Below are 17100 nucleotides of genomic sequence, written 5' to 3'. Positions count from 1 at the left end.
GGAAAATGGGATTCAAGGAAGTAAGGTTCTACCTTTAGGCAATGAAGGTGAAGTGCACAGGTACAGGATACCTTGCTCCACAGTAGTAACTGTGAAGGGGATCTTGGGAGTCCTAGTGGACAACCCCTTTAATGTGAGTCAGCAGTGTGCAACAGCTGCCAGAAGAGCAACACAGTTTTTGGCATCATAAACAGAGGAATAGAATCAAGCTCCCGTGAAGTGTTAATCCCACTTTTTAAGGTCTTGGGAGGCCACACTTGGAATTCTGCACTCAGTTTGGTCCCCCTGATGTAGAAGAGATGTGGAGACTCTTAAGGAGAGTGCAGAGAAAGCAACAGGGGATCAGGGTACTGGAGACTAAAGCCTATGAAGAACGATTGCAGGAACTGGGTAGGTCTAGTCTACTGGAAGGAAGGACTAGGGGAGACGTGATAGCAGTGTTCCAATATCTCTGGGGTTGCCACAGAGAAGAGGCTGCCTGACTATCCTCTAAGGCACTTGAGTGCAGAACAAGAAGCAATGGGTGGAAACTAAACAAGGAGAGAAGCAACTTAGAGCTGAGGAGAAATTTCCTGACAGTTAGAACAATTAATCAGTGGAACAGCCTGCCTCCAGACATTGTGAGAGCCCCAACAGTTTTTAAGAAGCTGTTGGGTGGCAATGACAATAGCAATAGCAGTTAGATTTATATACCGCTTCATAGGGCTTTCAGCCCTCTCTAGGTGCATAGGAAGCCATTTGTCTGAGATGGTATAGGATATCCTGCCTGGGCAGGGGATTGAGCTAGAAAGCCTGCAGGTTCCTTCCCATTCTGCTATTGTATTGCATAGTATTGTATTGTATTGCATTAGCCGTTTGCCTAGTCACCCCCACCCTTGGAAGGTCTTCAGTAACCTGATTGGGGGCTCCATTGGGAGCTGCACTTTAGCAGCTGGGCTGAATATTCTCCCCCCCCCCTGCGTTTTTCCAGGCTGCAGGGGGCTGCCGGCTTGGGATTAACAAAACAAAACACAGTTTTTGCTACTGGGGCCAGTAGGCCTCTCGCCCCTCCCGTTCTGTCTCCTAATTAAAGGAGAGCTTTCTTAAGGGGGAATCAAGAAATAGCCCTGACAAACACAGCTTGCTACGGATGCCGGTCAGCCTCTCGCCCCTCCCGCTGTCTCCTAATTAAAGGAGAGTTTTCTTAAGGGGGAATCAAGAAATAGCCGTGACAAACACAGCTTGCTACGGATGCCGGTCATTAAAGGAGAATGTTCTTATGGAGGAAGCCTTCTCCTGTTACTTGGCAGCCAGAAAGGTAGGGGGGGGTTCTTCCTGCAAGCCTTGTGCAGCTGCCTTTGTGATTCAACAAGGAAGTAGGCTTGGGGGGGGGGGGTTGATCCACCACCTGCCTCTTTAACTCCTTGATAGGCCTCCTTTTGGCCCTTTGCTGCCTCCCTCGCTCTTGGCTAATGCCTCTGCGATCGTCTCTCACCTTTGTAGGTCTCCTCAAGTGGTGGTTGTTGTCCTGCCGGCCTCCTGAGCTGCTGGGGGCCGCCATCTTGGACCACGTGGCTTCAAGATGGCCCCCGGCTCCAAATTCAAAAGGCTCCTGTTTGCTGGAGCACATGGGAATGGCTTTTGCCTTTGCAGGCTTGCCATGCGGCTGCCGCTCATCTCCCGCAGCTGTTTTAGAGCCTTTCCGGCTCTCACCTTGTCCGCTGGTGATAGCTGCCAGCACAGGTTTTCCTTTTTTAAAAACCCTCGTGGCTGAGGGGAGCGGAGGAGCGCTTCTGCTCCTGAGAAGCCTCTCATCAAGGGCTGCCTCTGGGAGGCATGTGTGCCCGGTTCTCCTGCTTGCCCGGCAACGGTCCTCACAGAGTGACTCCACCTCACTCAATGGCCAGGGCAGCGTGCCGCCCCAGAGGGCTTGTGGCAATCCGGTCGTTGCAGGAGGAGGCTGTGTGCGATGAAGGGAGGCAGGGTTCGCCGGGTCCAAGTTATTTTCTTTAATCCTTTGAAAATTACTGGAGGTCTGGAGAGGTGCAACCTTTCCCTTGATTGGGGTGAGTCAAATCTCCAGCTCTTACAAGCCTCAGCTGTTAGGGCTGCCTGCTAGAGGCTTCTGCCCGTCCTCCTGGTTAGGGCTGCCTGCTAGAGGCTTCTGCCCGTCCTCCTGGTTAGGGCTGCCTGCTAGAGGCTTTTGCCCTTCCTTCTGCTGCCCCGGCCAAGCTCCTCACTGAGAGTCTTCAGATGTCCTCAGTGTCCAGGGCAGCCTGCCGCCCCAGGGGGGCTAGTGGCAGTCCCAATTCTGCAGGAGGAGTGAAGCAGGGAGGCAAAACTCGACGGGTCCAAATGAATTTCCTTTAGATCCTAGTAAATTCCTGGAGCTCTCGAATGAGCAACTTCTCACGATGGTTTTGAGTCAGAAAACTGGGCAGGCTCACTTCCAGGGGGCGGAGCCCAAAGAGCTTATCTGACTCAAACCAATCACGAGAGGATAAGGTCAACCCATTCTGGATACTCCTCCCCCCTCACTATGGAGAAAAACAATATCACAAGCGGAAATAACTGATATTCAAGACACAACTAAAGACATTATAGTAGAACTCCCAGAAGAAGCTCTCGGGGAGGAAATAACATCACCACCACTAGAACCAGTTATCACTGAGCCAACTGATGAACTAACTCAAAAACAAAAAGAATTGAAGGATAAGATCATGGAGCATTTTCTGCTTAATGAGGAAAGGCAACGTTTACCATCACTAAAAACTGTGCCTAAGAAAATTTTGGCCCCTATCATGAAAATGGTTAATGCAGTGTTTTCAACAATTGAACCGGAATCCATCTTGGAAACAAACCAGTTAATGTACAGCGCAGCTGTAATAGTCACTAATGAACTAGGCATTAAAATTAAAGTACCTAGTCACAAAACAGAAAAAGCATCAAAGCCAAAGTGGAAAATCCGTTTAGAACAAAAAATCAAAAAATTAAGAGCAGATGCTAGTAACTTAAAGAACATGCATGAGCAATGGCTTAAAACAACAAAATCATAGATCGGCTAATCAGAAGATATAGATTGGATACAAGAAACATCAATGAAGCTGTAGAGATTGTAAAACAGCAGATAACAGCAACAGCTAGAAAAATTGAAAGATATGAGACACGAATCATCCAATATAAACAAAATCAGCAATTTCGATCAGACAACGGCGTTTTTATCAAAGTCTTAATGTGAATGGTGGCACCAAAAGTGAAAAACCAGAAAAAACAGGCCACAGTTGAATTCTGGAAAGAATTGTGGGAAAATGCAAAGGACTACACAAGGAAGCAAAGTGGATACATGACTTTGAGAAAAGCATTGGCAACAAACAAATGCAAGTATTAGAAATAACAACTGAGATGGTCAAAAATCGAGTTTAAAAAGGTAAAGAATTGGACATCACCTGGAAAGGACCAATTACATGGTTTCTGGCTCAAATATCTGACCAGTTTACATGCAATATTGGCCAAGCAACTGAATGAAATTTTACAAAAGGGCCAAACTGGTGAATGGTTGACAACTGGAAAAACATACTTGATTCAGAAAGATGCAACTAAAGGAACAACACCTGAAAACTACAGACCAATAACATGCTTGCCAACAACCTTCAAATTACTCACAGGCATTATTGCAGATAACATGATGGATTATTTGGAAACAAACAACATCTTGCCAGTAGAGCAAAAAGGCAACAAAGAAGGAGCAGGGGCACAAAAGATCAGCTTCTAATTGATAAATGATATTAGAAAATTGTAAGAACAGAAAAACGAACTTGAATATGGTCTGGATTGATTACAAAAAGGCATTTGACTCACTGCCACATAGTTGGATCATAAAATGCTTACAAACAACTGGCATTAGCAAAAATATTACATCCTTTACTGAAAAGGCGATGAAACAATGGAGAACTGAGTTGGCGGTAGGGAATGAGATCTACGGAATGGTTAATATCAAGCGAAGAATTTTCCAGGGTGATTCACTTTCACCTCTTCTCTTCATCATCGCAATGATCCCACTATCAGTAATTTTTAAAAAAATGAAATTAGGCTACCAAACAGCCAAAGAAGCTGAAAAAAATTCGCATTTACTATATATGGATGATTTGAAACTCTATGGAAAGTCAGAATAGAATCCAATCATTGACAAACACAGTCCGAGTATTCAGCACAGATATTTCAATGCAGTTTGGCATGGAAAAATGCGCCACTGTATCCATAAAAAGGGGCAAAATCACTGCATGTGAGGGAATTGAAATGCCCAATGGCCAATTAATTAAATGCAAAGAAAATGAAGCCTACAAATACTTAGGCATTCTGCAGTTGGATAACATCAAGCATGGAGAAGTAAAAACTATTGTCAGGCGAGAGTACACCAACAGAGTTAGGAAAATTTTGAAATCTAAATTGAATGGTGGAAATACAATCAAGGCCATAAATACCTGGGCAATACCAGTTATAAGATACACAGCTGGTATAGTTACTGGACACAAGCTGATTTGGACCTTTTGGAACCGAAAACATAGGAAACTAATGACAATGCACTACAGTTTACATCCACGTGTGATACGGATATCTGCCCCGAAAATCAGGTGGCAGAGGATTATTACAAGTGAAGCAAACAGTTGAAGAAGAAAAACATGCACTGGCTGATTATTTAAAAGAAGTCAGAACTCTATTAATCGAAGTAAAAAAAACAAAAATCTACTGAAGGCCCAACGACGAAACAAGAATACAGAAAAGATGTGATAAATCAAGAATGGAGAGTTGGCAGAACAAAGCCACTGCATGGCCAATTTCTGGAAAAAATAAAAGATAAAGTGGACAATGAACAAACTTGGTTATGGTTAACAACAGTACATTAAGAAAGAAACAGAGTCACTAATCCTGGCTGTGCAAGAACAAGCTATCCTACAAATGCCATTAAGGCCAAAATCGAAAAATCCTCTGATGATGCCAATTGCAGACTTTGCAAAGAAGCTGATGAAACTGTTGATCACATACTCAGCTGCTGTAAAAAAATCGCGCAGACTGATTATAAATTGCGGCACAATTCAGTAGCACAAATGATCCATTGGAATTTGTGCAAAAATTATAATATTAAAACAGCAACAAACTGGTGGGAACATCAGCCTGAAAAAGTCACCGAAAATCAGATGGTCAAGATCTTGTGGGATTTCCGTATACAAACGGACAAAATACTGGCGCATAATACACCAGACATCACACTGGTTGAGAAAAATAAGGTCACAATCATAGACATCGCAATACCAGGTGATAGCAGGGTCGCCGAGAAGGAACATGAAAAAATCGCAAGATACCAGGACTTAAAAATCGAAATTCAACGACTATGGCACAAACCAGCAGTGGTAATTCCAGTGGTAATTGGCACACTGGGTGCTATTCCAAAAGCACTGGAATTACATTTAAAACAGTTAAAAATTGACAAAATCACCATCAGTCAAATGCAAAAAGCCGCACTGCTTGGATCTGCACGCATATTACGAAAATACGTTACGACGTCCTAGGCCCCTGGGTGGGGCCCGACTAGTAACCAATGCCAAATCCGGCGAAACAACTGGCCGCTGTGATACAATTGTACAACAACAACAACAATAATAATAATAATAATAATAATAATAATAATAATAATAATACATTCCAGCCAAGAAATCTTCCCCAAGATTTCTTCACACAGGTGCCCTACATAGGGGCTAAAGGCATTCTTATACCATGAGAAAGATTTTGGAGGAAATTAGCCACCTTGACTGATCTTAAGACTGCTTTCTTAAATAGATAATATCACTGCATTAAAATACCCTGTTAAGGTGAGTTAAGATAAATTATAAAGGAGATCTAACTGAATCTATTCCTATCCAAAATGGCGTGAAACAAGATTGTCCCTTATTTGTATATTAAAGACCTTTTGGTTAGAGCCAAAAAAACCTGCTTTGCAGTTATTAAGTATGCATGTCAACAAGTAATAACCATGCTGGTATTACCAGCAGCCATCCAATCACTGCATGCTGTATGGTTCTGATCCCACTTTCCTGTATTCTGCCTTTTTTTAGTTTTTTTTATTGTATTATTTTTATGTGCTTGATAGAACTGTGACCTATAGTCATGTTTTTCATTCGTTCAACCGCAGTGCTAACCTGAATACCAGCTGTGGGGAGGAAGAGCATGGAGGGCTCTTCTTTCCCATTTATGCCTGGAAGTTTCCTTGAATGGCAATGTTGGACCCCGAAGGCCCTAAAATGAAAGTATTGCTGAGAGAATCAATAACAAAAATGATGATCGGGGAAAGGCAATAATGCAAGGACGGAGCAAGTAGAATGGACTCACTTGAGAGTTCAACCCCGGTTCTTTCTCTTTAGGAAGAAAAGTTTTTTTATTTCTTTTGGCCTGATTTTTTCAGTTCAAATTAGTTAATAGTAACTTAATTAGTTTTATCAGGTTTACTTTAAAACAGTAAAAAAATCATAGAGTGTTCTTTGAGGAGAAACATTGGATATAAACTGATGAATGATGAAGACACTAATTCAATCACACTTGTTTGCAGTAACTAATCTCTAAAAATGAGGGACTATCAAAAGAAACCAGAAAAAAGAAGCTGAGGTGGTCAAATCTTCCAAATCACTGAGTGGTTACTAAAAAAAGAAAAAAAAACCACAGAGATCCAGCTAGAATCCAGTACATGTTACAAGTCAGGAAAGCGACCACTGGTTTCAAGAGATCACCAGAATTATAAAGGAAAACAGGAGACGGCTTTAAACTGTTTTGAAAAAGAACACTGTTCAGAAATGAACCATAAACTCACAGAAAAGGAAGAGGAAACAAAAAGATTACCCTCACCCCACCGGAGCAGTACATTCAAAGATAAAGTTTTCTTAAGAGGCACCATAAACAGGAGGCTCTCAACCATGTACAAAAATAAGGGGAGGCATGCACAGAAAGGGGGGGGGGGGGCTCCTTCCAAAAACGAAGCATAGGCAAAGGGAGCTAGAGAAGAGCCAGAGGTCATCCCCCACTTCATGGATTGTCTTGGTGGGCCTAGTTAAGGCACCTCTACCTGTCCCCACCTCCCTCTCAAGACAGGAATGACAGTGTTGGCCTTCCCATTAAAGGGAGACTGAAAGTGCAGGTGTGAACTCTCCACTATTGAAGCACACTAAAGTAGCTGACACATTAATTTCAGATTATTACTTATTAATTTGGCATTACTTAATAACACAGATATTATTTATGATGGGATATTGTTATTACTAATATGTATTTGCTATTGATAATATCATAGTACAGGTAATCCTCAACTTACAACCAAAATGGAGCCCAAAATTTATGTGGTTAAGGAAGACAGTTGTTGAGTGAGTTTTGCTCCATTTTATGACCTTTCCTGTCACAGCTGTTAAAGAAATCACTGCAGTTGTTAAGTTAGTAACACGTCTATTAAGGCAATCTGGCTCCCCCATTGACTTTCTTGTCAGAAGAAGGGATCAAAAGGGATCACATGATCCCAGGACATTGCAATCATCATAAATATGAGTCAGTTGCCAAATGCCAGTTTGTCACGTGACCATTGCGGATACTGCAGCAGTCATTAGTGTGAAAGTCATAAATCACTTTTTCCAGCACCTATGAACAGTCACTAAACTGTTGTAAGTCGAGGACTATCTGTACAATATTATAATACCTTATATACCAATGCAATAAAACTTATCCCTCCCTCCCTCTCTCTTTCTCTCAACTGTACCTGTCTCTGCAAAGGGAAGGAAAGAAAATCTTGTTACATTACCTGTTCAAATTTCCAGCCATCAGACATGGTGGAGACCATCTGGGTCAACTCCTCTTCCTGGCACTGTAGCACTCTGTAAACATGCTTGACTGGCACCTGTGGCAGAGAAGGCTGCTGCTGGGACCAATGCAGGAAAAGGAGCTCTCCTAAATCCCCCTCTCCCCCCAGGTCACGGGTACAGCTCCCCACTTGGTGGGACTGGCCTCACAGGCTGTCCAAGCAGCATCAGCAAGAGAGAAGAAATACTGCTGGAGCTGGGGAAGGCTACGTTGCACTTCCAGGTGGGAAATCTCACATACTGAAACAGCCCCAAACCAAAAACACCCCTTACTTAGAAATCAAAGAGGGTCCCACCTGTGATATTTTACTGTCTCTTTCTCTTATTTTGTCCTTCACCAGTTTAATTAAGGATGTGATGTTGTAGAATTCAGCTTCTTCAAGCACACCTTGAAAAGGAAACCAAGTTACAAAAGATAAAACTTAATTCTGGTAGCAATCAATGTTTGTCGCTGCCATCCCTAAGAGGCAGTGTGGGCCCAGGCCATAAACTGCTCCCTGTACTACCTCTCTTCCCACTTTCAAGAGTGGCTGGGGAACACAAGGATGACAGAGTCCAAACAGATGGAAAAGGGCAACACTGCGTGCCACCACATTCCTTTCCGTTTCTTCAAATATATTGTAATTAGAAATATTCCAGCTGAAGGAAGGGGACTTTGAAGCATATTTGGAAGTCTGGCTAGCCTTGCAAAATGAGATTTGGGTCTGCTTGTATAAATCTAGTTCTTCTTTATTCCTACTTTTTATTGTTTGGAAGAACTGTTATTTTACAAGAATTAAATGCCAGGACCAGTTTATTTTTCAAAATTTCAAGCCCAGGAAATTAAAAAAGAGGCCCCTAAGAGTTGAGGTGCCAAGACCAGCCAGCTTGTGCAAATAATCATGCAACTGCTTTTCAAATGAAGCAATCTGAAAAGTTTTTTGGAGCCAATGAATTTCAGGAGAGTTTTCCTGAATTGCAAAACATACCTTCCTCTGCCAGATCTTTATTAATAACCAGTTTCCCATGTCGGAGATAGTTCAGTACCGGTCCAAAATAGGATGGATCTCGGTCTATTAAATAGGCACCTGTTTCATCCTAATTAAAAGAAATAAATTTTATTTATTTGGTACACATCCTAGTTTTCCAGCAATAAGTTCTGTAAGCAGCTTTTAAAGTTTTAACAATAAATCAAATATTATTTAGATCACTGTGGTCTTCGTGGGGAGGTCATGTTTATTTGTTTGACATCCTCAAGACAATGAATTAGGCCTAAATTAATCAAACGGTTCCACAACCAATGCTCTGATAAACCTAATGAGACTAAATGCTATTTTTCTCTCCTGTTTATTGTGTTATGTGCTGCAGGTATAACCCTCTTTCTTCTGGGAGGGCAGCATGTCAGGTCCCCTTCTGGGATGCTGCCATTCCAATGGAGGAAGGGGGAGGCTATTGGGGTTACATTCTCTGCGTGCTTTCATTTTTGCTGTAAACACGTGGGAATTAGGGAGGACTATCTTGAGGACAGAGTCTTTTGAACCTTGAGCCTGTCTTCTAAGGAGTTAGCAATACTCCCCAACTTTGGGTTGCCAGAAAACTTGACCAGCTCTTCTTCTATCTCCTCATAATAATTCATTAAAAAGTTGAAGAGCACTGGGGATAAGACAGACCCTGAGATCCCACACTGACGATATTCCTGATGACGAATACCACCAGGAACATAAACTCTAATACACACCTTTTGTTGGTGACACAAAGGTGTATAATAAGAGTTGATGTTGTGAAGGCAAACAAAATTCTGTGATATATTACTAGAAGGATCATCAGCAGGCCCTAATCCCACTGTATAGAGCTTTAGCCAGACCTATGACTAAACTGGAATACAGTGTCGGGTTCTGGAGACCCCACTTAAAAAAAGATATAAGATTGAGCAAGTCCAGAGATGGATAACAAGCTCCAAGACACAATCAGGAGAGATTGGAAGAACTGAATGTGTACAGTCTGGAGAACAGAGACATATGATTGAAACCTTGAAATATATGAAAGGTGTGAACAAGGTTCTAGAAGGTTCTAGTATTTTCAACATTAAGCAAAAAATCAAGAACCTAGGGGCATAATCTCAAACTGAAAGGAGGGTTTGGGTTAGTTCAAACATAATATTAGAAAGTATGACTTCACAAAAAAAGTAGAGGAAGCTTGTGACTTCCAGCAGATGTAGTGCATCAATCGTCAATAATTGAGTTTAAATATGCTTGGGATAAACACATGCCCATCATCTGACAAAAATAATACAATACAATAGCAGAGTTGGAAGGGACCTTGGAGGTCTTCTAGTCCAACCCCCTGCCTAGGCAGGAAACCCTATACCATTTCAGACAAATGGCTATCCAACATCTTCTTAAAGACTTCCAGTGTTGGGGCATTCACAACTTCTGGAGGCAAACTGTTCCACTGATTAATTGTTCTAACTGTCAGGAAATTTCTCCTCTGTTCTAAGTTGCTTCTCTCCTTGATTAGTTTCCACCCATTGCTTCTTGTTCTACCCTCAGGTGCCTTGGAAAATAGTTTGATTCCCTCTTCTTTATGGCAACTCCTGAGATGCTGGAACACTGCTATCATGTCTCCCCTAGTCCTTTTCATTAAACTAGACATACCAAGTTCCTGCAACCATTCTTCATGTTTTAGTCTCCAGTCCCCTAATCATCTTTGTTGCTCTTCTCTGCACTCTTTCTAGAGTCTCCACATCTTTTCTACATCATGGCGACCAAAACTGAATGCAGTATTCCAAGTGTGGCCTTTCCAAGGCCTTATAAAGTGGTATTAACACTTCACGAGATCTTGATTCTATCCCTCTGTTTATGCAGCCTAGAACTGTGTTGGATTTTTGGCAGCTGCTGCACAAGGCTGGCTCCTATTTAAATGGTTGTCCACTAGGACTCCAAGATCCCTCTCACAGTTACTACTATTGAGCAAGGTACAATACAATACAATAAAATAAATAAAAATTAAAATAATAAAAAAATAATGCATTAAAACAGTGGTGTCAAACTCATTTCATTGAGAGCCACATCAGGGTTGTCTGACCTCAGTGGGCCATGGTGGGCGTGACCAGCTCAACATCACTCATGTTGGGGGCACCTCTGGTGGCCTGAGCATTTTGCCAGTGAAAACAGGCTCCCAAACTCTGTTTTTGGTTGCAACGGCCTCCTGCAACCCTCTGCCAGTGAAAAGAACTTGGGAGGGCCACGGGCGTCCCCCTTGAGCTCTGTTTTCACTGACAGAGACACCGTAGGCCAGTCCTTCGCCGTTTCCAGGTTGCCCCGCGGGCCAAATCTGAGCACCCCACAGGATGGATCTAGCCCCTGGGTCTTGAGTTTGACACCCCTGCATTAAAAACAAAACAAAAAAGGGGTAGACTTGAGCGACCACAAGATCTGTTTCTGCCGTCAGTCTTCTATGTTCCTAAGATAAAGAAGCAAGGACCACGTGTGGCGTACAGGAGTACAACCAGCTTTGAAACCATCTAGTAGTGGGATTATTCATCCATTCCGTTTTATCCAAAGTTCCTGTATTCAAGTCTCTATCATCTTTGTTGCCCTCTTCTGAATGGTCTGTAGGAATGGCCTTGGAAGACAGGGAAAGAGCTGCAGACTAGGCAGTGGTTAGATAAGAGGCAGTGAAGCCCACGGAAACAATGAGGCATGGCAAATATCTCACAAGGGACCTTTACCCTAGTTTGTTGGAATATGAAGGTGAGTGGAGAAGATGTACTTTCAGATTTGCAAGTTTCTGTTAATATAACTTCATAATAAAGTAAAATTAGTTCATCTGTGTGGTCTTTTTGTCTGGACTACCTCAGTAGGTTATTAACCTCAGTAGGTTATTATTCTAATTATTATTATGCAAATTAATCACTAGGAAAAAGGGAAATATGTTTATTCAAATAATATTTAATAACGTTCCATTTAGTTCAGAAGGAAAAGCAGGTAAAGGAGAGAGGAGGGGGGGAAGTAACAGAAAGACACAGGACAGTCCTAGAAGCAGTCTGTGATCTTTCCCTGCAACTGAGAACATCCAGATATGAGTACTTAAAGAGACAGGCATGAGGCAGTTTAAGATCTGATATACCATTAATAAATGAGAAAAATCATCCTTCCTCAATAATGAAGTGAGATATGTTCTCTCAAAGCAGTACTTCTCATGTTACTAATTTTTCTGCACTGCTAACCATTCTTAGTAAAATCAGGAAACGCGTAAGAGCTTTTGCCTCCTTATTAAATGAACAGAGCAGGCTCTGGCAGGATTCCATTTTTCACAGAAAATCTAAGGTTCACCACTTATACTAAAAAGATTAGCTGGAAGTGGATAATCTCCAAGCAAAGCCAATACCTCAATTTTGATAAACCAAAGCAGCTACCTTTTCTCAGCTTCCTCTGGCATTCCAATGATATCTAAGAAGGGTTCGAAGGAGTCAAATTCCAGAGACCCTGGCAGTCTTTTGCTGCGATGTCCAGGGAGGAGAAACCAAGCCGTGCGCCTCCCCCAGCTGCTTTCGCGGCTTCCTGGAGCGCCAAGAACCTTCGCGCTCTTCTCCGCACTCTCCTCGGCTCCTCACAACTGCAATAGACGTCCAGAAGCGGCAGGGGCTATCGAGCTGGAAATCCAATCCCCATTAGCCCCAAAAGCCGCTTCTGGACATCTATTGCAGTCGTGAGGAGCGGAGAAGAGCGCGAAGGTTCTTGGCGCTCCAGGAAGCCACGAAAGCAGCTGGGGGAGGCGCACGGCTTGGTTTCTCCTCCCTGGACGTCGCAGCAGCAGCCCCAAGCGCACCGAACTCTGTGTTTTTCGCATCGGGGCATGCTCTTGCAGCACACCCCGATGCGAAAAACACTGATCGGTGAGTTTGGGGCTGCTGCTGCGACGTCCAGGGAGGAGAAACCAAGCCGTGCGCCTCTCCCAACTGCTTTCGCGGCTTCCTGGAGCGCCAAGAATCTTCGCGCTCTTCTCCGCTCCTCCTCGCGACTGCAACAGATGTCCAGAAGCGTCGGGAAACGTGCGGCTTATAACCCGCTGCACTTTATATGTGGAAAAAGTTTGAAAAATTAACGTTAATTGATACTGCGGCTTATAATCCGGTGCGGCTTTTGGTCGTGAAAATACGGTATGCATGCACACAATAATTCCAGAGAGTCTGGACTTTTTACAACTACTATCAATCAATACAGAATGCAGATAGTCCAGCAAAAACAAAAACAAATGCTAAATCCTCCAATCAATAGCAATAGCAGTTAGACTTATATACCGCTTCATAGGGCTTTCAGCCCTCTCTAAGCGGTTTACAGAGTCAGCCTATTGCCCCAACAACAATCCGGGTCCTCATTTTACCCACCTCGGAAGGATGGAAGGCTGAGTCAACCCTGAGCCGGTGAGATTTGAACAGCCGAACTGCAGAACTGCAGTCAGCTGAAGTAGTCTGCAGTGCTGCATTTAACCACTGCGCCACCTTGGCTCTTCACCATTAGGCCAAACACCAAGCAGAATAGAGGCTTTTCCATTTCTAGCAAAAGGTTAGTAGCAGGAAGGATGTTCTGCAGAATAGGTGAGGCTCAGAAGGATTACCTCTGGTTCCATACGTTCTCCAGCCCAACATAGGGAAGGAGGGAGCTCACCCTCAAAAGAAAGGAGCATACTGAATAGGTGTGTAGTGCAGACAGACCATGAATACTACTATCTAGAGCACAAAGCCAGCTGGGTGACCTAGGCCTAGTTATTAGCCCTGGGAAGGAGGCAATGGTACACCACTTCCATAAAATCTTGCCAAAAAAACTGCAGGGACTCTTAGAATCAGATGTGACTTAATGGAAGAAGAAAGAAGAAGCGTCAAGTCAGAAGAAAAATGTTGACAAAGACCCATCCATGCAAACGATAAAAGAGTTCTAATAATTAAAATAACCATATTTATGGATCTGCTAAGCCAGGTCAAGTTCCCATCTCAATGTTGTCAGGAACCAGGCAAAACATGGGAAAGAGAACGGGATAATATTCCACAAGCAGGTGCATCAACAGAGAAGGCTTAAGTGGCCTACTGACTAGAGAGAGAGTAAGGTGGTGACAGGCAGCAGGGAAAAGACTGAACTGCTTAATTTCTAGCATGCACCTGCCTTGTTCAAAAGGGAAAAGTGACTGGCTTGTAAGAAGCTGCAGCATGGGGAGCAGAAGAGAAACACAGATTGAATGAGAACCAAAGAACAATTACGAAGAATGCATTGAGGGGCCTTGGTTCATCAAAGTCCAACAGATCATCTGTGCTGCTGCTGCACAAAACCTACCTACATGTGCTGTAACAAGGAGTACCTCACCTGTGAGCAGCATAGGTTTGAATCTGGGCAACAAAATATCTAACTACGAATCCGGTTCAGCTGTCCCCATAAAAGGAGCAAGGAAGAACACATTTAATAGTTTCCACCTCTCCAGAATCACAGGGGCAGAGCCTCTGAACCAAGGGTCCTTTTTATATTTGCTATCCGATGCTGCAGAGGAAAGAGCAAGACATTGGGCAGGAGAAAGCTTCCCAATGGCTGTGTAAGGTAGCTGGCAGCTGTGACCAATAGGGGACAGGAAGGCTTCCCTAAATCTGCTTTCCTCTCTGCATCCTTTAGGCTCTGCTCCACCGGATTACACTCCATCTAAGAACTGAGGAAGGAGAGGAGCCTAGATTTAAAAGTTTAGATTCAACACCCTTGACCCGTGGGGGCTGAAAATTGTCCTGAAGAATCTCCGAGGACAGCAGAGGACCTTTCCCCAAAGGTTTACAGATAGTAGACCACTCTTGACTCAACTTTGCTCGGATGGGTTTGGATTGCAACCTCTCCAGAGAGGAGACACCCAACGCCCAGCGGCTTAGCCTGAAAGTGCGGCGTGGTACGAGAGTAGACACCCAACGCCCAGCGGCTTAGCCTGAAAGTGCGGCTGGAAGTTGTAAAGTTTCCCTCGGACTAGGAAACTTTAAGGAGGCCGTTGGCAGAGCTTTGCCGCAGAAGTGGCGGCGGCATTTTCGCAGGCGGCTTTCCTTCCGCCAGCGGCATGTGTGGCTGCTGCCAAGTCCTTAAAGCTCGTCCCTTGGGCTATTTTACGGCCAGGACGCTCCCTAAACGGAGCTTCGGTCTTGGGGGAGCTTCCCCTCCAGGTGAGGCTGGAGAGGAGAGAGAAAAATGGGAAAGGAAAACTTCGTGGCGGCCTATCAAACGCGCGTGAAGGCCAGAGCGGAGCTTTCCTGATTAAACGAGGCCGGTCTCTGAGACAGGCGGGGACCTCCAGGGCCTCCCGGGAAAGCACCCAGGCCCGGCCCTGCCCATTCTCGCCCGGCGCCCGCCTCAGCCCTCGTCCCGAGCCGGCCAGGGAGGGAAAGCCGTGCTGAGGGGCCTGGGCCGGGGAAGGCCGGGGCCCACCTTGTCGGAGTCGAGGTCGGGGTCGGCCTGGCAGAGGCGGAAGAGGAAGCTCTTGGGGTCCCTGCAGAGCGTCTGCCGGGTGGTGAGGAAACAGGTGCCGCCCACGTTCAGCCGGACCCACTTCCCGGGCAGCGCCGCGGGAGGCCCGCCGCTCGACGGGGCGGCGGCCCTGGAGGGGCTGCAGCGGCGGAAGGGCGTCGAGGGAGGCCGGCCCAGGCTCAGCCCGCCCGCCGGCGACGCCGGGAGCTCGCAGGCACTGTCCGTCGCCATCCTGGCCCGGCGCCGGAAGGTCCTCCGCGAAAGGCGTCCCGCCGAGCCAGCCGCGCCCCCGACAGCGCAGAGCCCGACGGAGGAAGGGGGGGGACGGAGGCTCCCTCGCTTCCGGTCCCGTTGGAAAGGCGGGTCTTCCGTCCACCTCCAAGTCCCGTCTTCTGGCCTCAGGCGAAGGAAGTGGGGGTGGAGCTGCTCTCGCTGGAGCCCAAAATAGCAATGGGGGTGAGGGCAGAGTGCGCTGAGTTGTAAAGGATCTGGCAGGTGTCATCTCGCGACCACATCTCTCAAAAATCTGCCTGCAGCCCGGGGGATCTACCTGAGGACAGGCAAAGAGCTGATGTGGTTCCCATTTTCAATCCGAGAAACGACAGACTAATCAGCCTAACATCAATTTCTGGGAAGATACTAGAAATGATAATGAAAAAAAAGATCTGCCAACATGTAGAAAGGATTAAAGTAATAACTAGCAGCCAGCATGGGTTTGTTAAAAACAGATCATGCCAAATAAATCTTATTTAGTTCTTCAACATAGTGACTAAATTAGTAGACCAGCAAAATACTGTGGACATAATATACTTAAGACTTCAGCATTCGGCAAAGTAGACCACAACCTACTTCTTGGTAAGCTAGAAAAAAGTGGGATAGCAAAACCACCAGATGGATTCGTAACTGGCTAACAAACCCTACTCAACGAGTAGTCCTTAACGGGTCTACGTGGAGGGAAATAAGCAGTAGGGTACCACACGATTCTGTCTGTAATGGCTCCTCTCCTAACTTGAGAAAGTAAAGACTCTTGAAACGGATTATTTGAAAAGGAACCTTTAATCAAGCAGGATGGAAACCATTAGAAGCAAAGCAGCATCTGAAAACCTTTAGGCCATGTAAATGGGATTAATCTGATAATGAGATGCAGATTCTGACCAATACAGAAGTGTGAAGATGCTTCCTTAACTCTTCTGCCCTGGGAGTCAATAAAGCACACGTTCCCATGGCTATCTCTAGTTAGACATCAAAGTTATATATCCCACATGTCTACCATAAACATCCCTCGGGAGTGGGGCGGCATACAAATTAAATAAACATTCAACATTCAAACATTCCAGAGGTGACAGGAAACCGGTTGTAAAGTTGTAAAACTCAATTGTTTCAGATGTAGCTAATGATTTAACTCCGATGCTCCCCTCCTCCCAATTGAATGGCAGTATCACTTTTAGGCATCTGACATGCTGCCGTTCTTTAGAAAAAGGAGAGATTCACCTGTGAAAAAATAGGAAAAGAAATTGCATCATAGTATTTTAACAAAGTTTGTCAGGGTATTGGGAGTGAATTTTTTTCAATAGAGCAGGGGCCCTAACGTGGTGTTTCTCTACCCATTCATTTTGGGCTGAAGGTAAATGCTTCCAAGCAACTAAGTATTAGGTTTTCCCCCTGTGGGTCCTAGAGTCTAGGATTTCCTTAATTTCAAAATGTTGTTCGCCTTCTATCATGATAGGAACAGGAGGTGTAGGTGCATGTGGTCTTGAGTTGTG

The 17100-nt window shown here is 44.6% G+C and overlaps 1 protein-coding gene across 1 annotated transcript in view; it reads right to left on the bottom strand.

The window, feature by feature from the left end:
• KCTD5 (potassium channel tetramerization domain containing 5) overlaps window positions 1-15659 on the bottom strand; it is a 52635-nt gene extending 36976 nt beyond the window's left edge. Inside the window, exons 1-4 of the mRNA XM_032230571.1 lie at window positions 15299-15659; window positions 8840-8948; window positions 8168-8259; window positions 7814-7909 (exon numbers count right to left, since the gene is read on the bottom strand). Of these exons, the coding sequence (XP_032086462.1) occupies window positions 7814-7909; window positions 8168-8259; window positions 8840-8948; window positions 15299-15568 (567 nt within the window). The 5' untranslated portion in view covers window positions 15569-15659. The remainder of the gene's footprint in view (window positions 1-7813; window positions 7910-8167; window positions 8260-8839; window positions 8949-15298) is intronic.
• Window positions 15660-17100: the final 1441 nt, after the last annotated feature.

This window comes from Thamnophis elegans, chromosome 14 (assembly GCF_009769535.1).
Source record: "Thamnophis elegans isolate rThaEle1 chromosome 14, rThaEle1.pri, whole genome shotgun sequence".
Taxonomy (NCBI): domain Eukaryota; kingdom Metazoa; phylum Chordata; class Lepidosauria; order Squamata; family Colubridae; genus Thamnophis; species Thamnophis elegans.
Note: the sequence above shows the minus strand (reverse complement) of the source record. Positions and strands in the feature narration are given on the sequence as shown.